Source organism: Mycetomoellerius zeteki, unplaced genomic scaffold, assembly GCF_001594055.1.
Source record: "Mycetomoellerius zeteki isolate Tzet28-1 unplaced genomic scaffold, Tzet1.0 scaffold221, whole genome shotgun sequence".
Classification (NCBI taxonomy): Eukaryota; Metazoa; Arthropoda; class Insecta; order Hymenoptera; family Formicidae; genus Mycetomoellerius; species Mycetomoellerius zeteki.
Window position 1 is genome coordinate 1457099 of NW_017257184.1, and position 26096 is coordinate 1483194.

At 37.0% G+C, this 26096-nt stretch overlaps 4 protein-coding genes across 6 annotated transcripts; 2 read left to right on the top strand and 2 right to left on the bottom strand.

The window, feature by feature from the left end:
* Positions 1–1883: 1883 nt before the first annotated feature.
* Positions 1884–5900, bottom strand: Snx6 (sorting nexin 6). 3 transcript variants are annotated; one of them, XM_018448336.1, is made up of 11 exons: positions 5727–5900; positions 5540–5590; positions 5156–5371; positions 4631–4752; positions 4294–4430; positions 3903–4210; positions 3634–3816; positions 3387–3404; positions 2707–2770; positions 2422–2507; positions 1885–2342 (listed from the first exon to the last, which is right to left on the bottom strand). In XM_018448336.1, the coding sequence occupies exons 1-11, from the start codon at positions 5730–5732 to the stop codon at positions 2292–2294; spliced, it is 1242 nt and encodes a 413-aa protein (XP_018303838.1). In that variant the 5' UTR covers positions 5733–5900; the 3' UTR covers positions 1885–2291. The 3 variants fall into 3 exon arrangements, with proteins under 3 accessions (XP_018303837.1, XP_018303838.1, XP_018303839.1); XM_018448335.1 differs by lacking the exon at positions 5727–5900 and having other exon boundaries at positions 1884–2342; positions 5540–5720; XM_018448337.1 differs by lacking the exons at positions 3387–3404; positions 5727–5900 and having other exon boundaries at positions 5540–5720.
* A 2437-nt stretch (positions 5901–8337) lies between these two features.
* eEF1gamma (elongation factor 1-gamma) lies at positions 8338–11111 on the top strand. Its single transcript, XM_018448468.1, has 8 exons — positions 8338–8435; positions 8563–8712; positions 9231–9294; positions 9379–9521; positions 9816–10118; positions 10193–10510; positions 10583–10735; positions 10816–11111. The coding sequence occupies exons 1-8, from the start codon at positions 8424–8426 to the stop codon at positions 10969–10971; spliced, it is 1299 nt and encodes a 432-aa protein (XP_018303970.1). The 5' UTR covers positions 8338–8423; the 3' UTR covers positions 10972–11111.
* An 857-nt stretch (positions 11112–11968) lies between these two features.
* On the bottom strand, positions 11969–13034 carry mRpL49 (mitochondrial ribosomal protein L49). Its single transcript, XM_018448218.1, has 3 exons — positions 12969–13034; positions 12386–12572; positions 11969–12277 (listed from the first exon to the last, which is right to left on the bottom strand). Exons 1-3 carry the CDS (start codon positions 13032–13034, stop codon positions 12003–12005), a joined length of 528 nt encoding a protein of 175 aa, XP_018303720.1. The 3' UTR covers positions 11969–12002.
* Positions 13035–13927: 893 nt separating this feature from the next.
* east (enhanced adult sensory threshold) lies at positions 13928–24304 on the top strand. The gene is given in 8 exon segments (XM_018448467.1): positions 13928–14043; positions 14932–19140; positions 19746–19821; positions 20711–20973; positions 21153–21308; positions 21415–21728; positions 21841–22362; positions 22364–24304. Coding segments are annotated over 7 exon segments (6663 nt in total). The 5' UTR covers positions 13928–14043; positions 14932–14955; the 3' UTR covers positions 23511–24304.
* Positions 24305–26096: the final 1792 nt, after the last annotated feature.

The window sequence follows — 26096 nt, forward strand, 5'->3', positions numbered from 1 at the left end:
TTTCATAGCATAGAGTATGAGTAACGATTGTAAAATGAAAGAACCACTCTCTTCTTCCGGCAGCGCATTATGTTTCAACGGATATTATACCTGTGAAAAATTCATACACGACGAACGAGTGTAATCGATCGGTGAATATTCGTACATCAAAGTTCGTTGAACAGTGAGAATCAATAATTATCCGCCGCATGATCAGCAGCATTCCTAATAATCAGTCACGTTTGAGTACCGCATGAATACTATAAATATTCTGAATAAACGCCTCCAGAACTAGTGTTGGAATTTGGCTAATGATAATTTGGCCAATGTGCGAAATAAAGCCGAATTAAAGAAATTGACTGAACCCGGACTCATCATTTCTCACATAGGAAATGGAATAAAAGCTATCACTGTGTTGAACAGAATTGCGAGTGTATGTAGCATATTCGAAACATCTGTAAATTACTCTTGGAATTTTATTTAACATCTGTAAATTGCTCTTGGAACTTTGAAACGCATAATTCATTAGAAAAAAAGTCGAGACTTTTAGGTAATTTCGAAAACACACGGGCGAAGTGTTTGTGTGGCGTATTTCAGAAAAGCTCTTCCTGTTGCTAAGATATTGAAATATTTTAATTTCAAATTAAAAATTGGAAATCCCACATCAATAGTCAAAGATAATATTATAAACAACAAATCACTAATTAGTTTTATAAAGTAACTTGTTTTCATAAAAAGAGCAGAATCATCCGTGTCTTTCAACAAATTTTTTAGAATTTTGATACACTATACATCATAAATGTATGCATCTGTTGAACGAGATTGTCTAATTATCTGTAATATAATTTACTTATCAGAACTTGTTAAAATCACTCACATCCACAACGAGGCACAGATGATACTGTCAAACTGAAGTTGCATGTATTATTGTTTTCGAAAGTATACGTTCGATTTATCGTATACATGTAATTTGATACAAGTAGGCAGCAAAAACGAGGCGTAAAAAGAACGAGACGTTTTTCAGCGTGACTTTTGCGTACCAATGGTATTTTCTATTGCGTCGTCTTTACTGTTCGTTATTGTTAAGATTATTAACTTTACGGTGTAACGATACCAAATTAAGACCGGCGTACGATAAACGGGATACGACGTTGTCCACATCGCAGCGCGTTTATCTGCACTCACTCATAGGATATTTATAGGATCTACTGACATTAAAGATAAGACGATAATGTACGGTACATTATACGGTGGATTTCGAATTAATTCTTAAAGAATTAAACGATAAACTCTTGCAACTTAATGAATTTCTCAGTATATGTCTGCAATCATGTATTATAGAAAAGAAAATGATTCGATTCAATAAAAACTTACGAAAATACGTGTGTAAATTATTTATCTCTGACGATTCTTACTTGACCTATGTAGATTCCTCTTTTTTTAGTTTATGAAAAAGGGACGGTTAAACTATTCGACATGATTTGCACGACAAACAAAAATGGATATGAAGTGCATACAAAAGAACATGAAAATACAGATGTTGCTTTACAACGCTACGATAAAAAGTATAATTGCACTTTATTATAAATTGTTTCAAGGTCCCCTTTATCATTGCTGCATTGTTTTGTTTCCTAATTCTAAAACGAACGCATTTATGAATAATTATTTGTCAGACTAGCGTATCGTCATAAAAATTTGGAAAGTTTATATATGAAAATCTAATTGTTTATATTAACTTTAATCATCCTGAGCTTTCATATTAGCAATCCCTCCTTCACAAAATTGTCCTAAACTTAAGCAATATAGTAATAACATGCTCATATGGATATATTCTTATTTATACATATATGTATATATATATATCTCTCTTCTATATATATATATTTAATATAGAGAACCTTACTTTATATATATATGTAACAGGCTCTTAATTCGAAGCTGCAAAGGGACTTGATATATATAACATTTAATTCATTTTTATAATACAAATATGTGTTACTTTCCTATAACACATGTATTATTCAAACTTTTATAAAACCGCAATTTCTTACTATCTAGTAAGCAAAACCAATAGTAGCATTTACATAGCATTTTACAGCTCAATGATAGTAAATATCAGATTTTCGAAGTCACTTTGCAGCTTAAATACAATACTTTATTTCCAAAGCACGATAGATCTAGTAAAATTTGGATAACAAAAAATATATAGTATTTTACAGTACCATTACATTACATTATTAATCTTAAATAAACTGTTATCTGCATACAGAATGTATGCACATAGGTTTGTCCATGGCAACGCTAAAACTAGATCACTCTTCCCGAAGTACAGATAAACATTTCTTGAGCAATTCTGCGTGAGACTGCGAACATAACGTATATATTCTTGATATGTTGCAAAGTTAGAATTATAATTTAAAAAAATAAGAACATTACACTCACTTTAGCATGTTTTATTTCCAGTTCTGTTAGCTCAATCAGGTTCTTCTTAAATGCAGCTACTCGCCTAGTTTTGAAATCCATTAATTCTAAAAAATCGTTAGAATTAGTAACAATGTCTTACTCTGACAATAATCAATATCATTTTGTGAATTATATGGAAACGTTATACAATTTAAAAAAATAGAAAATAAGTTATCTTCTCTTATTTCATTTGTCTACTACAAAATGATATTGAATGTACAATTTCCAAGTAAATGATGTATAATTGCACCTATTTTTACTTACCTTCTTTTCCTTTATCAGACATCTGTTCAAATTTCTCGCATGCTTCAGTTTGTGCTTGTTCCGCCTTTTGATTGATAAAAACAAATTTAAGATATTAAAATGTTAAATACACACATTTTTATTTAAAAACTTTCGATGCAATTATGCAACAAAATATTCATCAGCAGAACTTATATTATTTCTACCATAAAAGTGTTATCAGATTATAAATCATCTAAATTATCTAAATTATCAAGACAATATACTGCATGCAATCGTCATTCATGCACAATACTTCTGATAACTTCCGTGCTGCAGCAACTAACTTGTGCCAATTTCCTTATTTAATAAACGTAATATCTTCATAAATATATATTTTACATATTAATCACGTAAATGCATCTGCATATAATTAAAAAAGTAGATATCTTGCAATATTTTTATTTATATTTTTTCCAATAAAGGAATGATAAAATTATCTTACTGTATTTTAAAAACTCATAAATATTATAAAATTCATAATATACTAAATGTAAAATTCTAAAATAGTTTCTTTTATTTATATATATTTACTAAATCTTGATTTTAATTAATCGTTTTTATAATCTATCCGTTTAATGAAAAGGGGTTGGCAATAAGATCTAATGCTTTTTAAGCACTACAACGGAAAATATATGTAGGACACAAACAACATGACACACCTCAGCAACCTCCAGTGCCTTGAAAAGCAAGAAAAATTGAAGTTCTGATTAGATGCTACTCATGACTGTAAACCATTTCTAGTATCTAATAACTGCAGTTTCAATTTAGCTGCCATTAATTTAAATAAATATTCATTTATATTTATTTTCTGCGTCCTATATTTTTGTATGGTATTTCGTTATAATGAATTAGCTGAGGATATTACATAAATATAAATTTACGAATTACAGAGAAATGTGCACTTACTGCATGAACATCTTTGTTTTTGGCACGAGCTTTTTCAAGAGCACGATTCGCAGATTCGTACTCGTGTAAAGCTTTCAATCTTCTGAAAAGAAGTCTCTTGGCCGCGGCTGTATCTCTCATATAATAACGAAGAGTATCTGATAATTTTAAATCTTCATCCGATGCTACCCGTCCTTCAACTTTCTGTGCAAAAACAAAAGTATTTTTATAATAGATTTAATTTAATTAAAATAGAAATTCTAAAAAAGTATTTAGAAATGTGTTCTCACTCGTAACTTCTCGAAAGTTTCGGCAATTTTAGTTAAAAATCTTTCGAGTTTTCCAGTATCTGTTGTAGCTAATTGTAAAAGATTAGTGGAAATCTTTATATATGAATCCGCTACATCTTTGTGTTTAGATGTTTGACGATCAGCTAATCTCGTTGCTTCTTTTAAATTATGATGGTAAGTTTGAAGGAATGTCATTTCTTGATCGAAGAAGTCGTTCACATCTTTTACAGTAGCTGATAAGTAATATTCGTCGGTAGTTTTGGAGAACGACTTCACCAAACCACCGAACATTTCCATCTTATTCTTTCCTGCAAAAATAAACGAAATATGGTCTATAAGCACCTTAATTTCTATATATTGTAATATTAATTGCAAAATGCAAATACATTACCTCGTACACAAAGATCTTGATCGTATTCTAAAAAGACCCTTAAATTATGATCATTCCGAAAAACTGGATGATGTGCCAACCTAGTCAAGAACATTTCGTGCATAGCAACAGTTTTTTTGAATGTGGCTAAGTATTCCCTGCAAAATCACAAAAGTAACTTAATAAAATTAGATCCTATCCAATCTAACATATAAGGCCTGTTTTTTTGGCTGAACTTTTGCATCAGTTCCGCTTTCTTCCGCTTCTTTCCTCCCGGAGAGAAAAGGAAGAAAGATGAACTGGTGCAAAAGTGCAACTAAAAAGAACAGGTCTATAATTCACATACAGAAACACTCACGCTTCTAGTTCTTGTTTCATTTTATTAAATTCTTCGCGTGTCATGTTTCCTTCACCTTCGCCAAGTTTTTGTAATTTTTCACGAGATGCATCAAAGTCTGGCCTTGGTGGACATGGTGGAATCTATTATAATATAGTGTGTCGGCATTAAAATATCAGTTAACTTTTGGCATTTGAGTGTCAAAAAGCACAATCATTTCTTTCAATTTTATGTTGAAAAATGTTACTAAACATAATAACGATTTTTCTATTTTGTGTCGAACAATTACTGACAAGTGCCTTCTTCTTATATGATCATGTTTTATATTATTACTTAGCTTTCTAGATAACTTAATTCAATAATGGCTAACTAAATCTTGACAATATTGTGATAAAAACAAAATGCTTCAATATAATGGATCTTATGGATCTATTGCTGGTATATGTATGGCACTTCTTAAGTAAATTCCTATGATTGTGTCTGACATTCAAATATCAAAATATCCATCAATGTCAGAATAACAGTATCAGAAGATTCTACACATACGATGTAACCAGCATACTCTTCATTTTCCTCGAATCGATCGTGGAGCCACACAAATTCTTCGTGCTGCCTCACAACCAGATTGTCCGGTTTTTGGAATTCAGGTAGGGTTGTTTTCGTATGTACAGTAAACTTGACTTTGTCCTTCTCGCTGAGAGCGTCTGAGATATCTACCTGCAGGGATTTATCTGAGAGGTCTATGGTATCAGCATGGATTGTCTGAAAGAGATCCATCAACATAAACGGTGCCGAGTTGTTACCAAGAATGCGACAACAAAGGAGGGGAAGCCAGGAAGGATCCACAGCACAATCGCGATAATACGCATGTTATCAAGCAGGAAATAAAAGAAGAAAAGGATATGTTAAAAAGAGAAACGCTATAAATACCTTCTTAGAAGGAACGCTATTTAAAATGTCGGTGGTGTCACATATTCCGTCCTGTAACATTTTTCACGTATTAGAGAGCGCAAGACACATTCAAAGGAAGAGCAGACTTTGTAAGTAATTCGTGCCGATCGTTCACACGTCAAACAAGCAGACGGCCGGTCACCGATTGATAATAGGTTCCACCTACCATCATGGCGTCGACTGGCGTCGTCCCCTTGACACACAGTGGTTAACAGCAACTCGATTAATAGGATCGTCTCGCTAAATAACGTATGTACAACTGTCGCGCAATGAGCGAACAGCGAAGAACGGAGTAAGCCGACCAGACTGTTTCAAATAATCTTCGACATGTTAGAATCAAATAGTGGACAATCTCTTATGATATTTAACTGTCGAAACGAACGCCTCTGGTAGATATAGGTGTGAGTTAAATCAATATGGCGTTTCTGCCGCTAAATTTAAATAATTTTGTCCGATGCTGACAAGTAGTTTTAACACTCTCCAACCCCTAAATGATCATGTATGTGCACATGTATACGAATTATAATTGCACGCTTATTTTGATTATTGTACATCAGTAAAAAAACAGATGGTAATGTAAAGAAATAAATAAATATCTGACTTTACCAATAATGATTTTAAAATATATCATCAAAATGATGTATTAGAATAAATAGGCAGGTTGTAATTTTCTATTAAATTATTTTAATTTTGGTGATACGAGTAAACATATACATGATATATGTAGTTAATTAATTATTTTGATATGTATTATACTAATTTAATACATCATTCTTTAAATACATGAAGCCTGTTCTTTTTGGCTGAACTTTTGCACCAGTTTAGCCAAAAAAAACAGGCCTATTGCTGAAATTAAGATAATTTAATAGAAAGTTACTAGTTAGTTCTCATATCAAGTGCATGTAAACCAGGGCTGCGTTCCGTTTCATGCATGATGCATCTTTTATCCTTGTTATTCACCGAATATTAAACAAGGATAAATGATGCATTATGCACATCATGCAAGAAACGGAACACACCCTAGGACAAAAGGTGTTATCATAGGAGCATGTTGGAGTATATTGGAGCAAGCGACGCGACAAAGCCAGAGATTGGCTGCGTTCAGCAGAACGTTTGTTTTGCAACTGTTGGAAGTTTCCTTCGCGTTAATTGGATCATACTTTTAGATCTAGAAGAATGATCCTATCTCAGCAGACAATCATAAAACGGTTGCAAAACTGTTGAGTCTGCTGAACGCAGCCATTTTCACACGGTCAGACTCTAGCCAATCAGCGAATATTACGATCACGTAACACTTTGCGCATCTCTGAGTCGGTCTCATCAACTCCGATTAACATAAGAAGTTTGTTCACGTCGCAAGATCCAACATGTTTCAATATACTCCTACCATACTTCTTAGGCCGGAATCAGACTACACATTGAAGATTGAAGTTGAAGATTGAAGATTGAAATTTGACCAATAAGGACAAAGAAATTTTAGCTTCTTTCGTATCGATTGGTCAAATTTGAATTTTTCAATCTTCAATCTCAATCTTCAATGCATAGTCTGATTCCGGCTTTAAGACTCCACCCTAAGGGTGGAGTCCCATGCGGTGTATTTATCGCGTATCGCATAACCGCGTAACCAATCAGAAGCGATCTGCTGTTATAGTTTCGCGTTTTACTGATTATTGATTGGTTATGCGCTTACGCGATACGCGGCAAACATGCCTGATGGGACTTCACCCTAATGCCTAATGCCTAATTCACAATGGACGCAGCAAGGATAAAATGATACACGGGGGTACCCAGGTGATGTTCCGAACGCAGCCTTACTCACTCCAACGCGCTTGATAGAGTGAGTAGGAGCTATGATAGAGCATGTTGGAGCATGTTGGAGCTTACGACGCGAACAAACCTTATGCCAAATTCACACTGGACGCAGCAAGCGTCAAGCAGCGAAGCAGCAACCAATCAGTGAGACGATATTTAGGCCCAGTTTACGCCACTGTAAGGTCCAGTTCCACAACTCACGGTTAACTCTTAATCGAGGTTTAACTTATTCACTGTCTCTTTCCAATTTTAGAATTGTATCCTATAGGTTAAACAAAGACACCTATCATATAGGTCGCGGACTAAGTGCACGGTGTAAACGTAGCCAATAGGCGATTTTTGGCGTGCTTCTGGTATAGCAACCAAAAGCAACCGCGACTAAAGTTATCTTCTCGTTTTCAGGGATCAGAAGACAAAGATAGCCCCAACCGCGGTTGTTTTTAGTTGCTATATCAGAAGCACGCCAAAAATCGCCTAATATCGCCTTGCTGGTTGGTTGCTGCCCCGTTGCTTGACGCTTGCTGCGTCCAGTGTGAATTATGCTTTAAGCATTATGGTAGGAGCACATTGGAACATGTTGGAGGTTGGAGCATGCGACGCGAACAAACTTTAAGTTAATCAGAATTGATGAAGTCGGCCCTCTGTTGCACTATATATAGGGTCTCTACTTCCAACAATTATAAAATAAACATTCTGCTGAACGCAACCATTGTATCAATTCAAAACAAACATGCATCATTTGCGACTTTTCGAACGCATCGAAAATTAAAAGATGAACGATAAATTATGCAATACTAAGTTTTGCAATAACGTAAGTAAGAGCGGTATGTCAACTGTTTTAAAGTTTTTTAATAAAAAAAAAAACAATATATGAATAGCTATATAGATGTATTCATGACGCGTTCAAACTGAGAGTGCCTAATTTCAGGCGTGAGGGCGCAACCAGCCGCGAGTACATTTTCGCATCGTGACGAACTTCGCGCGATGCGCGTTTGTTCAAGTAGGGCGATCTTTACCGGCCTTCTACTTCCTCTTCTCGTGACTTGATACAATGGCGTCCGGAGTAAGTAACTTTCACGCGGTTTTTCACCGGTTGGCATCCGCGCCGTGAAGCGCCAACGCTGGCGACGGAATGTCAGAAAACAAAGCCCACACAATGCGTTATCCGCCCCATTGTGAATTTCTTTCAGATCCTTTACACGTACCCGGAAAATTTCCGAGCCTACAAGGCCCTGATAGCGGCTCAATTCTCTGGCACCCAGATCAAAATTGCCGATGACTTCGTCTTTGGCGAGACTAACAAAAGCGAAGCGTTTCTGAAGAAGTTTCCGTTGGGAAAGGTAAGTCGACTCACTCGCGTTACTTTTGTAATTGACTTCCGTACGAATTTTTTTTTTTTTGTTTGCAGTGTAAAATTAACACGCTTTCCCTCATCGCATATGACAGAGACTGTAAAATACTTTGTTAATACCGGTACTTTTGATTTATAACAAACTATCGTGAAGTACTATTCAGACAACGTTTCTTTATTATATTCCAATTGTTTTTACATTTAAAACATTTTGATATACAAAAATGTAGCGATTCATATGGTATGGTTAGAATTGGCGCTCATATTCTTATTATAGGAATATTCAATGTATAATAGATCTGTGTAATATAAATAGAATAATATAAGATGATTAATTTTTTTATATCAGAAACAAGAAAAAGTGAGTGAGAAAAAAAGAAGATTGTAGGAAAGAAGGATGGGGGTGGGGGTAGGAGCCACTTTTCTCATTTTTAGCTGCTAAAGCTGCTATCTATATACATTGTAATATAATAGAACATGTTTTTCAACATATGAAAAATTTTTAAGGTCCCGGCATTTGAAACATGCGATGGAAAATATATTACGGAAAGCAATGCAATTGCTTATTATGGTAAGACTTTCTTTAAAAAAAATTATTTATGCATTTTCCCGTAATATCTGTTTATTTAAACATGTATATGTGCCATATTTATAGTGGCTAATGATCAATTGAGAGGAAAAACTGATATTGAACGTGCATTGGTTATCCAATGGCTAGGGTTCGCTGATTCTGAAATTCTTCCTGCCAGCTGTGCTTGGGTGTTTCCTTTACTTGGAATAATGCCATACCATAAACAGGTAAATTTTTTTCCATTGCATCACATATTCGATTTTGCATACACGATTACATGTATCCTCCTTCAAAGGCAAAATTGGCGCAACATAGCCATTCTTTGTAACTCAGAGAGGTAGATTAAACTTTGCATGTAATATTTACATACAAAGCATATGCGTTTAAGAGGCATGTGCTTTTGTAATACCGCATATACATACATTTATTACTTGATACGAGCGCACATGCACATGTAGCAAAATTATGACATAAAATGCTAATGTAACATTAGTTAGTTGAATTTATGTGATTTCTTTTAGACTGTGGAGCATGCTAAAGAAGATATATTTAAAGCACTCGCTGCTTTGAACTCTCATTTGCTTACACGAACTTACTTAGTGGGAGAACGATTGACTTTGGCAGATATCTGTGTAGCTATGACATTGCTACACTTGTATCAATATATTCTTGAGCCGGAACTACGTAAGCCTTACCAGAATGTAAATCGATGGTTCCAAACGGTCATTTATCAACCTGAATCCATTGCTGTAATTGGTGCCTTTAAATTGGCGGATAAGACTATTGAGTACGATCCTAAGAAATTTGCAGAAACTCAGGGAAAGGTTAATATATCAATGAAAATATATAATTGTTACAAAAGAAAGATTAATATATAGTAAATTTTTATCTTGTATAGAGTTCGAAAAAAGAAAAGAAAGAGAAAGAGTCTAAAAAGGAAGCTAAGGAGTCTAAGAAAGAATGTAAAGTTGTAACGGAAAAGATTGCAGCAGTAGAAGATGAAGCTGACGCAACGGAGGAGGCTTTAGCCGCCGAGCCGAAAAAAAAGAATCCCTTTGCTTCGATGCCTAAAAGCTCATTCGACCTTGATGATTTTAAACGATTTTACTCCAATGAAGATGAATCTAAATCAATTCCTTACTTCTGGCAAAAGTTTGATCCGGAAAATTATAGTATTTGGCTTAGCGAATATAAGTACAATAATGAATTAACGAAGGTATGCAGATGCTTGAGAAGTATTTGGAAAAGTATATTTAGTCATTACATGCGTGCTTTTGTATTTGTGTAGGTTTTCATGTCCTGCAATTTAATCAGTGGTATGTACCAACGATTAGATTCATTGAGAAAAGGTGCATTTGCTAGTTGCTGTATATTTGGGGAAGATAACAACAATACGATCAGTGGCATTTGGGTCTGGCGAGGACAAGATCTTGTTTTCACAGTAAGTTTTATTCGAGCACTTAAATGGAATATATATAGAATATTTGTGTTAAAATGTAAAAATATTTTCTTTTTCTCTAGCTGAGTCCAGATTGGCAAGTGGATTTCGAATCTTATAATTGGACAAAGCTTGATTCGTCTAAGGAAGAAACGAAGGCATTGGTCGAGCAATATTTCAGTTGGGTTGGCACGGACAAAGAGGGGCGCAAATTCAATCAAGGAAAAGTTTTTAAGTAAAACCTTGCATCAAATAAGGAGACAAAATAAAAACAGAAAAATCTATTCGAATGAAATAAATTTAAAGAAATGATAAAATATCATCAGAAAAGATTTACATATGCCCTTTAAAAACCCTGTATTTAAGATAATTACCTGAGGTCTCTTTTGCCTAAATACATGTTCCTTTCTCTCTATCTTAATATGAAATTTCTTATATATATAGGCATATATTGCTTTATATGTATTTTTAGTTTTCAAAATATATACAAGATTTTATTGTGTATATACGTGTGTATGTACATATATGTGCATGCACATACGATATATAATATATAAAAGTACATATTAAGATTTATATATCTGGAAAATTTTAAGGAACTATTTATTTTCGTCTGGATACGATATTTTTCATTATTTTTCGTTTACATCTCTGTCATTCTTGATCAGTTAGTACGAGCTGTTAATTCAAATTGAATGAATCTCGAATAAGAAAAGATATATGCATGCACAAGTAGAGAAAGACATCCATATTTTGCACTGTAGGTTAAGTTTATGAAAAATGTAATAATTTTGTTACAAAGAACCGTTTTATATATATTCATATATATTTGTTGCAGTGATTTAATTTGGAATTCATATGAGATACTATATCTTGATTTTGATATTTATATATTCATATTGAGAGTTAATTAAAAATTGTTACATATGCAACATATATGTACTTAACAGATACTTAACGCATTTTTAAAAAAATGTATGGATAATTTCTTTGATATTGATACAAACGTGTATTTTCACAGAAATAAATTGGATATTGTTGAAGTCCTAAAACTATGCTTTCTATTTTCCCAATAAGTAAAAATATTAGCATGCTGACAAATGAGGAACGTGAAATATGATTCTTCAATTGAACAAGAATTGCAAATCATTTTTTCAAGGCATTAGGATAATTTGCAAGACAATATTAAATATACAATATGTTTTGTAACAAAGATTCAGTGTTTATTGTATATTTACAAAGTATAATTTATTACGGAAACCAATTATTTTTAAAAACCTTTAGTATGCATCCATTCTTTAACACGATTAACATAGTCACCTTTAACTTTAATTAAACCTGCGAATTCATGTATCTGCGTAGCAATTTTGCGTCCCGTGCATTCTTCTACGTATTTCTTTATGTCATGTTCCAAAGCCCATATATTTCCTTGAATTTTAGTTATTTCTGTAACTTTTTTAATTCCTCTGGGACTTCTATACAAATACACGGGCTGCATGTAATTTTTCGTACGTTCTATGAAGTAGGGATTATCCTTGGGCGAAGCTGTTAAAGTAAAAAAAAATACATTACTTTGAGATAAAATTTCAGTTCATGTATTTTTGGTGCAAAAAATGAAACTTGCAAATGAAATATATTTTATAATTGTCGTACCAGATGCTGGTTTATAGCCAGATGGGAATTTATTTCCGATGGTTGGTGGTTTAGGTATAATTTTGTATGGAAGTAAACGCTCTACATATTTCCATTCGTTTTCATCTTTGGTAATCTCGTAATCTGTGTAATCTTCAGGTGTCATATATTTTGAAGATGATTTGTAACTACCCCATCTCTGTTGAATCTGAAAATGACGACAAATGATTTGTGGAAAACTTCACATTTTTTCATCATAATAATCAACTTTGTCATTATCAAGTTAAATGAATATCGCATTATTAGGTAAGAAATGTCGAAAAAATTGCATTTTCACTTTAGACTTATAAAAATTACAATTTTCATACACATTTGTAAAAGTAAATAACAATAACATGTATCATTTCATTTACGATTCATCGATACTATTAAACAATTCACATAATTGTAACATACAGGAAAATTTGGAAGAATTGAGTCGAAAACTACAAACAAAATTGACGACCAAAAGATTCTTGAACGAAATTGTTTCCAATAATCTCAAGATAATAAAGGAAGGACATAAAGAATTGTGTGAAATCGTCTGGAGAAACCTGACACGTACCTGAGAGACTGAGAGCGTCGTCGTGACGACGAGGTTACCGCGTGCGAAAATCCGAAGGGCCGCCATTTTGAAAACTATAGTAAATAAGGGTCGGCGGCCATTGAGATGAGCACCGTACGGACGAGACGGGCGCGGACGCGTCCTCCCTCTCGCGTTCTCTCTCCCTCTCCCTCTCTTTCTCGTCTTAACTCGTCATTATTCGTCAGCACTCGTCACCGCAGCCGAGTCGAGCCGAGTCTGGACTGTCTGGTCTGGACCGCGGCGAGTCTCGTATCGCGGGCAACCGCGTGCCAACTCGCGGCGCTATCGTGACATTCGTTTTTTTTCGTTCGGGTATCAGGCCCGTGCGGGCCACTACTACCGTCGACGAGTCGACGTCGACGGGTCGACGGCGACGAGGTAGGTGAGGTACGTGGGTCGTGCGCGCTCGGCAGCGCCAGCCAGCGCTCGCCACGCTACGAGCAGCGGAGCAGCTACGAGCTACGGTACAAGATCCGCGCTCTGTAAAGTACTGTAACCTGTAACGCGGGGTCAGTTAGCGCGCACGTACCGTAGCGTAGCGTTTCCCGAGTGGTGGAGTCGGAGGCGGGGCGACGCGAAAAGGTGACGCGACGCGGCGGGATAAAGTGAAGTGAAGCGATTAGCGAAGTGAAGTGAGGTGTGAACGTAACTAGTGGTCGTCGTTGTCGCTACTCTCCCGGTAGCCGGCGTCGCGACGTCCCCGACGGTGCTCCTTCCAACTCGCATCGTTTCGAGAGTCGGGCGCGACCGCTCGGTGTCTACCATCTCGGGGGGTATCGGACCGGGGGTAGCGAAACCAGGTGAAACCTAGTGAAAACTGACGAGACCGCGCAGGGGTGCGATCACGACCAAGCGGAGCAAGTAACGCCTTGTTATCGCGAACGGACTATGCTCCTGGGACAAATCGCACGCCACGGCCGTCAGGTGGCGGTAGCCGGGAAACAGTGGGACGGCGCATAGACACCCTGCAACGGGACTGTTCTTTCCACGGGGATTGTTGTTCGCGTTTACTCGCGATCATCACGGACCTACGGCAGGATTTTCAGTCCCCAAGGTGAGTACCGTCGTCGGGGTCGCGAGGGGGCCTGCGATCGATCGCCGCTTCGGTCCCGTCGCGGCGCGCTACCATCCCGAAAGTTCGAGACGAGCTCCGACCTTTTGTTTATTCGTGGCGATTTTTTCATCATCATTTCTCGCGACGATTTCACGGCCTTCCCGTAGAGTGCCGAGCCGATTTCTCGGCTCGATAGTTAGCGTGTGACGCGGGCTTTCTCGCGAGCGCGAAATTGTCGCGAACGGCTTAACGCGGGCCGAGATATCGCGCGAATCATTTCAGCCGTGCGAGAGCGGTAGTTAACGCAAAGTTTGTCACGTAATTTTTCTGGTCGCCAGGGCCGCATCTAGCAACCCCGCTATCCTCTCTCCTATTCCCTGTCCTCTCCGACACGACTCCGACTCGACGCTGCGCCGCGTCGTGCAGCCACTTTTCTAGCTCCCTGTGTGTTGCCCTTCCGTCGATGTCTCTCTAGCCTCTCGCGCTCTCCCTCGATTATGCCTCGCTAAATCGTGCGTGCGTTTCACACCGCGAAATGATATCGCGCGCCCGCGCGCACGCTACGGCTCCTTGCCGTTGCAAAACGTGGATTTTGACTCGCCATTTTACTTTTACGCTAGTCCATCTTTTCATGGATATTTACAAATATCAGATACTTAGATAGTTTATTTTCGTAATTATCGTTTTGTCTTTTACCAAGTGTTTTGCTTCATGCTTTTTTCTCTTTCTCTCTGTCTCAACGATTTTTCCATTGAGTCATTCGAGACTCGTTTTCTACATATATAGTAATTTTATAATGGTTGCAACTATTGTAATAATTTGCCAAGTAATTTGTCGACGATGAGTTTAGATAGTTGTTGAGAAAGTACAATGTAAATGACGTTACAGGAGCCCAATGTGGGTGGAAGTGAGATGGCATCCAGGGAAAAGAAACCCTTAGCGCCTTCCAAATCGAAACAGAAGGCGAGTAACGATTCCGTCTTGCCATCCAATGAGGTCAAGAATAAGAAAGGCAAGTCATTGCTGAATGTAAAACAGCAGCTTGCGGCACAAGAGATTTTTGATACAGTAGCGACAGGTAGTCAACTTCCTGTAAAAATAGAGGCGAGCTTACCGCGTAGGAATGCTCTTAAAAATCTGAAACGCAAACAGAACTTAAGAGCAACCAAGGCAAATCTTATCAAGTCCAAGGTTACCAAGAAAGTGACCAACAGGATAGCTCCTGACATTAAGAAAGGTGCCAAGGGTGCGAAAAAAGTTCGACAGCCAGAAGATTCGACCGCCAAGACAGCAGATATCGCTCAGAAATTTTCAGAAAATCAGACAAACAACGGGGACAACGAAGGCAAAGGAACTGAAACACCAAGTAAAAGTGCCAAGAGTAATCTCAGGACCAAAAAAACCAAATCTGACGTTCAAAATAAGGAAGAAGCTGGTGCTGCGTCAAGTGCTAAAGTCAGTCCGAAACTTGGCAAGAAAGGAAAGACAACGGAAAGTCCAGATTCTTTGTCTAAGAGTGCCAAAACAGTCAAGTTAACGAACTTGAAAAAGAATAGTTCCAGTCTTGTAAAAGTTACAGAGACTGATAACAAGAGTGGAAAAAACCGGAAGAGCACTGGTAAGGAATTAGATTGTGGTACTAGTGCAAGAAGCAATACTAGTGTTGAAAAATTTCCAAAGACGATTTTAGATAACAAGAATTCTATCGATCTTACCATAGACGAAGTCATTGCTTCAATGTTAAGCGACTCCGAAGTTGAAAGCCAACAAAGCGTTACAGAGAAGGCTGAAGGAAAGGCGAAGAGAAGTAAGAAAATGTTGGTAGATGAAAATATCGCCTGTGACATCGAGATAAAGAAAGAACCTGACACCGACGACACCAAAGGTACATCGGACGGAGAGTCTATAGAAACGGATCAAGGACTTCAGAATGCCATTCAGTTGAGAAAAAGATCGAAAGTCGGATATATCGAGCAACCGTCTCAAAGAAGTTTGCGAAATGGAAAACAGCGTCAATTGTCAGATTTGGGAAATTCTGCAGATAACGATCCCAAAAAACGGCACAGGCTAAATTCGGATGGAACTGTTATTTCAGATAATTCGATCGAACATATCTCGGATTGTAATACAAATATCGACTCTTGCTTTTCGGATCCTGGTTGTAATGAATCTCAAAATATAGCAGCATCGAGCAAAGAGGAGATTTGTTCCAAGGATGAAGCGTTTAATTTTGAAGAAGATATTGAGACTGGATCGGAAATAGAAAACAACAATAACAGCGATCGCGCAGACAGGACAAGCGAGACCGGACCTACACTACGTTCTAAAACTAAAGCTAAAACTACAGAATGCGAAGCAACGAGAGACGATGATATCAAAATCGAAGACGTGCGAATAGTGCCCAGATGTACAGAAACGCAAGAAGATTCAAAGAAACTCAATAATTTCGAGCAAGTGAAGAGGGACAATATTTTAGCCAAATTCACAGACAAATCTAAAGGTCGCAGAAGTAGTTTAAACATAGACATGAAGAAAACAGTCAATTCCTTTTACAGCACAGATAAATCAGACGGTAACTCAAAATCGCAAATAGATCAAATGATTGAAGACATTAAATTAAATATTGCAAAATCCATTGAAAATAAGATCTTTGGTCCGGAAAAAGGTCTTGGATTAAGTAAAAACTTTGACGTGCCTAAGATTGAAGAAATTGTCGCACCACTCAGTACAGAGTCTCAGAAAATGGGACTGGAAGACAATACTGACGAGGATAAGTCCACAGTTACGAAAAATGAAATCACGTCAGAAAATTCTGAAAATTCAGTACCAAAAGTGGCCGACACTGCCAAAGAGATTGAAGAGAAACTAGTCAAGTTTGATATTGGGGAAGCAGAGACACATTCGCAGAATGTTCAAGAGAACAAGTCCTCCGATAATGACGGAATTAATGACGTACATAGTAATTGCGAGTCTACATGTAATATAAATAATAGTAATGTTGCGGAACAATCTTATAAGAATGTAGATGAGCCAGAAAAAGAAAACGTTAGTTGCAGTACAACTAGTGGCGCCAATGTCAGTAGCACCGAGTCAAAGATATTAGACGAAAATAAAAAGATTACGAGGAAGTCTTCGAGAATCAATGATAAAAATTTTGCTGACAGTGTCAGCAATAATGAAACGAGAAAATCGAATAAGACGCCAAATAAAACAGTTTCAAGATCGGATAGCATGGAGGATATTATAGCGGATATACAAAAATCTACAAACGAAGAAACGATTTCAGAGGATCAAATTTTGGATGATGATATTGTAGCTTTACCAGTGTCTGCACCGATGTCTCCTGAGCAAACAGAAAAGAGACTTACAGAAGAACATATACAAACAAAAGAAACAGAAGAGTCAGAAATTGAAATCTCTCTGAACGTTACAGATAATTCAGAAGAAGCAGAAACATTGGAAAGTATATCTCGTGAGGTAGAAAGATTAGTAGCGGAAGACCACTCTGCCAAACCATTATCAAATATTACAAATGACACGATACGAAATAAAGAGATGATATCCGATACAGAGATATTGGATCAGGAGCAGGAAGTTCAAAGTAATCAAGAAGCACCTGAGAGTTCTACGCCATTAGAATCAGTTGTCAATGACACAAACGAAGTACCAAGCAAAAGTTTAGACGAGAAGTCTGACACAATTGAACTATTACGAGACAACGATGCGTCTTGTAAGATGGCGCAAAGTGCAAAACGTCCAAAAGTTAACAATAATTTATTACACGTACCAACTACTGTAAACTGTGATTCAAATAGTAGCTCTGTAAATTCTTCGTCTGTACAGTGCACCTCTGATCGACTGAATATTGAAACCAAGGAGGACCTCGACCATGATAGTAGTTGTAAAGAATTAAACAAATCTAGCGTTATATCAAACATGGACGAGAGTACATCGGAACAAAAACCAGAACATAATGAAGCTACTCTAATGGCAGATCAAAGCAATAAGTCCTCGGACAGTAAAAATCCTGATGAGCCGAAACTTCTTAACGAAGAAAACAAGAGAGTATTACGAACTCGTGACAAACAGAAGAAGATTGAATCTAAGCAAACCACATTTCGCAGTCGAGAACCCGCCGACAACGTAAAAATCAAAGAAGAATTGGAAGCGATTCAAAAAACGCAGATTTCTGGTGTACAAAACGACGCCAATGAGATGGCACAGGGCTCGGTGGATGATGCTGAAAGTTCTCAGAAGACAGAAGATGTAAATGATTCATTGAACAACGAATTAGATGTCGGCGAACTCGAGCCTCAAGCTCGCAGCCGTCGCGGTAGAGAGGTGAAAAAACGCAAAGAGGAATTGTCCAACAGTTCCAAGACCAAACGTGTCAAGCGAGATCGAAGATCCGATCAACAGAACAAAGAGGAAACCCTGCTGGACAACGAGGTTGCCAAAATCAATGAGAACAACAGATCATTCTTGAGTAAATACGGTAGCGCCAGCGACGAGCGCACAGATAGTTTTCATGGATTCTTCGAGCAAGGCGGACAAAATGAATTGATGGACAAAGTCGACAAAGATCCTAATTTGCGGAGCAAATCGGAAAATGATATCGAAACGATCGTTGGCGCAAAGATCGGCAAGAACGAGGAACGACAACTCTCACGGAACCTATCCGAGAATCATGTGTCGCAACAAACAGCTGACAATATAGATATACTGGAGAACGAACGCAAGACTCTCAAAACACCAGAACTCGCGCACAAGGATTCCGACGAAACCTCCACGTCCGGCGAATCATTCAACAGCGGTACGCCGAAGATTTTGGAAACGCCTGAAGATAAAGAGAGGAAAGAATCCATTTTGCGATTATTGGGACTCGAGTCTCTGGAAGAGGCCGCAAAGAGACAAAATCAGCAAAAGAAGAAGGAACAATTATCCACAGGTACTTTAAAGACGATCATCAGAGTATCGCAAAAGGAGAAAGACAAGGACAAGAGAGGATCGCGATCTCCGTTGAAAATGGTTCTCAAGCAGCAGGGACGTGGGGACGGAGAGGGTGATTCACCCGAATTCTACACCATTCAAAAGGAGGTGAGATTTGAAATTTTTACTCGCTCGTATAGAAAAAAATGTAACTCATTCGCTTATCATACAATTGCTGCGTTCAGCAGAAAAAGCAGCTTTGCAACTGTTGTAAAATTTTTGAATATGATTGGTTTATACATTTAGATCCAGTGAGAAATTAAGGGTAAGACCAATCATATTAAAGAATTTTACAACAGTTGCAAAATTGCTTTTTCTGTTGAACGCAGCCATTGTTTCTTATTACATTTGTCTTCCTTTAATCCCTCCTTTTTTTCTTTTTTGTTTCTTCATTTGATTCTAAAATTGTGACATCGGGATCATATTTAATTGTCGATCTAGTGACAAATTATTTCTAGTATGCGAATTATGTGTCACTTTTTACGAGATTTATCCTTGATTTTTATACACGTGTCAGAACGCGTGGGCTTCATAACACGGTTTCTGAATTTCGAGATTTCTGTTTTAATCCTGCGTGTATGAAAAACAAAAATTTAAAAGAAAAGCTGAAAATTATATTCGGGAATTGAATAGTAAGCTAATGAGTTAGTTAATTTGATACGCGCTTATATATTTTTTATCAATCCAATTATATTTTATTTCTTTTTTTTCAGTTTGGAACCAGTGGTTTGGGAGATAGCAGCTCTGGTGCGAACCGAAAGTTCACTACTAACCACAGACATTCTTGCGGTAATCCTGGTTGCGGGAATAACTAAATTGATAATCTCACTTATTATTTCCTTGGTTACCTTTTTCCAAAAATCTCACATTTTCTTTTATTCTAGCTGATAATTTAGACTAGTGCAGTATAGTGAGTGATTGTTCACATTTCCATTTCGGATATTTTAGAGAATACTTGATTAATTAGAATTATTAACAAATTAAACATTTTTAAAGACCGTGCTATGTGAGAAACACAATAATAGAAATTAAAATGCCTTTAACGGTCGAAGCTAGATCTATAATGCTTTAAATAATTCAATGTGAATTATATATATACTATATATGTACTTGCATATATACCATATTTGTAGTCCTTCAAACTGCGCGCCGAATTGATTTTCCGGACTTATAAACGCAATTAAACTACTGGAATAATATCACGAAACGAACTAATTTTTGATGCACAATCAGGCATCATATTAGCAATTTTAATTTCTATTAAAATTATTAACATTCCATGTTAATTTTTTTTCTTTCATTATCTTTAAAGTTACTTACTATGTGCTTAAGACAATTAAGAATACAATGTGCACTACGCAAAATCTTTAATATGATATATGGTTTAATTGAAAAGCGATCATGTTTTGCTTATCTTTCTACAATCTGATATGGAATATTGTGCAACACTTGTTTTACAGACCACTAGTTCCAAAAACTACACTTTAGCCTAATATTTTTTATAACAATGCATGCTATTTTTTTATGCTGTTTGCTTTTCAAATTAAAAGTCACCTGCCAACTTTTGCATTCTCACTAATATCGCCGTGTTTACATTATCTAAATCAGAAAAAAAGTTTTACATTGAGACGCAACGTTCGATAAAATATTACCTAACTTGTCAATTTTATTATCGTAGATGACGATAATGAGGAAGCTACGCCTAAGGATCGTCAGTCGCTTGTTATTCCAGAGAAATCATCTTCTTTCTCTATACATCCTGGGCGCGTATGTGCCGACGTATGTTGCTACTGTTTTGGAAAGTTTGGTTCTTTGGATACACCAATGCATCTAGCTCAAATAAAATCTGATGAAAGACGCAAAAAGATCTTGAACATAGAGAGACACCTTACAAAAGATTCGTGTCTGTGCGACGCATGCTATCGTCATGTTGATAGAAAGGTTCGTTATTTCTTAATAATGATGACAACGATTATGATATTTGCAATTTACAAATCGTTATTTATTTTTATTTACTCTTACATTTTGTATTACTTATAAATTAACACACATACACACTAGGTGTATAATTAATTTTGATACTTCTGACTAAAAACTTGCCTAAAATTTTGCTTCTTTAGGCGAACACTAGCCCGGCAAACATGCAGCAGAAGCCGCAGAAACAACATAGACAATTAATGATGTCAAAGTGTTCAGCTCGTGATTGTCGAGATCCCGCGCGGCATCACGTTAAACGCCGTTGGTTGCTCAAGATAAGAACTGGCCTTCAGAATCAGGTTAATATTTGTAACTCGATTGCTTACATATCTAATATACGATGTTTGTATGGTGGTGAATGGCGTGCCGATTTATGCATATATACGAGAAATATTATTATTGTAGGTCGACATAGACTGGGATTCGAGTCAAAACACCACAATGTCATTCTGCGTTAATCATTACGAAAAGATCGGACACTTCTTGACTTGTGCGCTCTGCAAACGCCGACTTGCTCGACAACACACTCATCAATTGAGTATCGCAGAGATCGACGAATTAAATCACAAGCTCAGTCAACAAGGAATCCCCGTCTTATTAGCGGCCGGTACGTTCGTGTGCAAGTTATGTCGTTACTTCGCGCAGCTGCAACTCAAGTATAGGGAGGTCGAAAATATGAGTACGAATCACAGGGCCTTCTGCAAAAGTTATCGAAAACGGTGAGTATATAGGCTCAGCGTGATCTCTAATCACATATAGCAAGCATAGAGATTAAAGAAACTTGATCGAAAAAAAAAATAAGTATCTAATGAGGAATACTTTCCAATATAGGATTCTGCATAATCTCGGAATCGACATCGAGGACGAGGACGACGATTCATTGCAACAGATGAATCAAGCGAATCAGACCAAGGACAAGAAGAGTAAAAAAAGCATTAAAAATTTACAAGCCAAAAGTGGGAGCTCTAAGTCTCCGGAACGTACGACAAGCGGTACATCGGACAAATCGACCCCGGAACCAAACAAGAATGAGAGTACGGTGGAATGCTCCGAGATGGATAACGAGAATCGCGCCCCTAAATCGAACAATGACGAGAATGATGGTATGGACGTTCATTATCTAGAGAACACAGTGGAGAACCTGAAAAAGCGCAAGATTCTCGATTTGCATGCGTATACGTCAGGCACATCGATCTCCTCGCTATGCGACGGGATGATGGCGAATGGAATGACGCTCGGAATGGATGAGGTTACCTTAACGCGATTGCCAAAGAGGCCAAGACTTAATAACAGTAATAACAATAACGACATAGCGCCTGTGGTGCAGAGACTCGGTGCAAATCCCTCCATAAGCGAATGTAAACATCGAGTTTCAGAATGTGCGCGAAGTCACGCCACAAGGATGGGAGAAATGTGCAACGATGATCCAGTACGATCGCGAGACCAAGCATCTTTGGCAGCAGTTACAGCGACCGTACGGCAACCAAAGCTCCTTCCTACGACATTTGATCCTTTTGGAGAAGTATTATAGAGCTGGCGATCTGATACTGGCGCCAAACGCTTCGCGAAATGCGATCAACTACTCTACATCGGTGCAAAACAGATTGATATCGTATGAAGGTCCGGAGAAAATGGATGAACCTATAATGGAACCGATCGCGACAGAGTACAGTAATTCGCGCCGTTTGAGCGGCGGTTACGTTTTGGAGAAAGACAGACTATCCGTGCCCGGTACAAGTTTGATGTCCAGACCATTGACTAGCGGCGCGACGTCATCGCATTCAGCCAAAATAAACTCTCCGCGAATGCTCAAACTCAGCTCGGGGGTGTCGATCATTAAAAAATCTCCAAATTTGCAACGATTGACTATACCATCTACTAGCGGCAGCAGTGGCAGCGGTGGTGATGCCGGTGGCAGTAGCGGTAGCAGTGGTGGTAGTGGTAATAGCGGTGGCAATAATAGCAGTATCAGCGGTACTACCGCGACAACAAACGGTGGCAGCAACGTCAAACGGAAAGACGGTCTAAGTTTGCCCTCCGTTTACGGCAGCGGCGGCAAGGTGTTTCAATTGTGCGAGTCGGACATGAAGCGAATGCAAACATTCAAACGGCAGAAATTTAACGACAAACCTGTTACCGGCAGTAACAACGGATCGTCGACTAGCGGAAGCTTCAGATCGCAATACCAAAAGACGCAAATTACCGTTCCCGGTCACAATCAACAATTTCAGAGACACTTGCGAATGCAGCAAGAGATGTTGAATCGTCAAAGCCGCGGTGATTTTGAGCCACTGATATGCGACATGACGCGTACCGCTACTTGCACGAATGAAAACAGCCCAACAACCAGCCAGAATATTCTTCACAACCTCAATCTGCCCAAGTCGATCCAAGTGACAACCAAGCCGACGTCGACAAGCAATCCGATTCCGATTTTGCCGAAAATCCCGAAATCTTTGACGGTAATACCGCAAACTGTCACGAGATCCGCTGAAAAATAAGAATGAGAGACGTAAGTAGACGTTGTGTGTGCGCAGTCTTTTTTTTCTTTGTTTCTTCTTCTTTGAAAGAAGAAAACACAGCGGTAAGGATGAAAGGTCGATTATACAAGATTGTATTTGTACGCTTTTTTACGCGTTGGCATCGATCAATCTCGAAATTGCCGCCAAAGTGAAGCAAAATGATAATGAAAATTATGGTCAATGCTCTGAGAGCAATTTTTGCCTTATGTGAGCGCATAGTGATGCACTTACTGAGCCTGAACGCTCAAAAACACACACATTGATTTTATGTTACGGTTAAGACGAGACAGATTATAGCGATTTATACATACTTGTTGCATCGATCGTGATCACAAACTTGTAGATAGATTAGTAGGATAATTCGAGGAAATTGAGATACTTGGATTCTAACGACGATATATTATACATATATAACAACCAAAGTTTCGCTATAAAATGCATTAATGAAAAACGTATTAAACAATGCTGTTTTCACAGAAAGTGCCTAAAGTGACAGGAGGTAGGTGAGAAACCGTTACTTTACAACCGTTACATTAATTACGTAATTATGCATATGAGATTCGGATTCTCGATGCGATAAACGTAGGTACGCTGCGAGTCTCTAATAAGTATTGATACAATTCGCAAATAGAGTTATCTTTCGTGAAGAAAAATCGATAGAAAGACCGAAGGCCGAAGCTTACAGTGACAATATGAACAGAATAAAATTTCAAAATCTAGAACGTTTTGTATTATAGAAGGAGTAGGGGACCATAATAAGATGATTCCCCAAGCAGAAGTCTTTCTAATTAGATGCTGTTACTTGTAACTATTTTCAAATACAATTAAGTAGACGTGCTTGTATTTTAGGGATTTTGTAATTTCATTGAAAATTCTTCCTCGAAGATTAATTGAAAATAATTTTTTTACGCAATCAGAAAATTATCTTTTTCTCGATTATTTCTCACGAAGGATCGCTTCCTTACTACTGGCTATACCATCGATTTATCGAATGTCCTACACATACGTAGAAGAAATTCATCACTTTAACAGCATTGCATTGATTTTGATTTAAACGTACAGCTTGCGTCTTTTCTTTTTTTCTCTATATTTAGTTAATTAATAGAATCGTAGTGGGAAATGTGTGTATTAGATGAGTAGGCTCCTTTATGATTTATCACACGAAAGAATTTAAATTATAAAGGTGACATTATTCAATTTGCTTATTTGACTTTGTCTTAATCAACATATCGAATATATCTATTTTTTGAAAAAGGAGATTGGTGATTAGGGGGGAAAAGAGAGCACGAAAATATATATCGAATCTTGTCTGAATGATTGTTATTGCTAATTCGTTCCTCTTACCGTGTTTAAAGAGAGAATTGGACATACAATAGTTATGCGGCAATTGCATGCTAGTGGTGCAAGTCATTATATTTTATCTACATAAAAATCCTTTTTGGGTGTTCGCGAGAACGACTCGAACAAATGTATATTATACAATATAATATTGGCCTGCTCTTTAGGAGCGTAATGACAAGATTATAAATAATTAAATAACAATTTGAAGGGAATGCTTTTCAAAGTGTTAAACTTTTAAGGGAATCGAATAGATGCAAAGTGAGCGTAGATTTAACATTCTTATTGAGCTTATTTATTACGTTACTATCATTAATACGCATTGTACATATAGACCGATAGAGTACATTATTCTAGTTTTTAATCGATTTATAATGAAAACTTATAATATAATAGAGTTGAAGCGTTCAACTCGTTTGTAGGATTGCGAACGATCGGACGGTAAAAATCGACGATCGAGATGTGCGTGAGACTGTGAGGATTTTCTCTTTTCGTTTCTTTTTGCGTACATCTATCATTCGATATTTGACATTCAATGCACATCATTATCACACTACACCACTCCACTCCACGTTCCTGTTACACATATGCGAGATTCTCTTCGCACTGTTCGTATCAAACGATTGACAGAAAACCTTATCATTCGCATTATCAAAAACAGAAATATGCCTTTGAACAATCAGTAATAATGTCAAATAGTTTTTATATTGTAAGAAATATTTATTGATGCGGACTATTCTAATTATGATTGTCTGTCATTAGTGTCGCAATTGTTTTATTACTTTGCGTTATTCATATACTTATTTGTCTAAATAAAAATATCAAAATGCTTGCTAATTTGACATAGTTCTATTTGTGCTTAGATCACAGAAAAAAGTTTCACTCTTAAAGATTTTTTTATCATACATTATAATCAGACATTCATATATATGATTATAATCATTACTTTATTATGTGATTATCTCAGTGTCCAACTGCTTGCAAATTTAAAAAATAAATAAGACAACCATTTTACCGCTATTCTAACTATTTACAGTCAAGGTATATTATTTTGTATGCTATTCTTGTAGACAAATATTTCTGAGATATTTTTTAATATATTTATATTGTTTTATTGCTTTTCTATAATGTCACTTATTTGTTAATTGAATCGGCAATATATTTAATTGTCGTATTTTGATAAAACTATAAAGTTTCTTGTAAAAATAATTCTGTGCGAAAGAATCT

Bases quoted from the DNA above. Each gene is read 5' to 3' on its own strand.
- Snx6 (XM_018448335.1), bottom strand. From the start codon at position 5,599: ATGTTACAGGACGGAATATGTGACACCACCGACATTTTAAATAGCGTT. The intron at 5,372-5,539 runs GTATTTATAGCG...GATCTCTTTCAG, and splicing joins ATAGCGTTCCTTCTAAGAAG to ACAATCCATGCTGATACCAT. The intron at 4,431-4,630 runs GTGAGTGTTTCT...GTGATTTTGCAG, and splicing joins ATGAAACAAGAACTAGAAGC to GGAATACTTAGCCACATTCA.
- eEF1gamma (XM_018448468.1), top strand. The intron at 8,713-9,230 runs GTAAGTCGACTC...AAAATTTTTAAG, and splicing joins AGAAGTTTCCGTTGGGAAAG to GTCCCGGCATTTGAAACATG. The intron at 9,522-9,815 runs GTAAATTTTTTT...GATTTCTTTTAG, and splicing joins TAATGCCATACCATAAACAG to ACTGTGGAGCATGCTAAAGA.
- mRpL49 (XM_018448218.1), bottom strand. From the start codon at position 13,034: ATGGCGGCCCTTCGGATTTTCGCACGCGGTAACCTCGTCGTCACGACG. The intron at 12,573-12,968 runs GTACGTGTCAGG...CGTCATTTTCAG, and splicing joins CGACGCTCTCAGTCTCTCAG to ATTCAACAGAGATGGGGTAG. The intron at 12,278-12,385 runs GTACGACAATTA...TTACTTTAACAG, and splicing joins TGGCTATAAACCAGCATCTG to CTTCGCCCAAGGATAATCCC.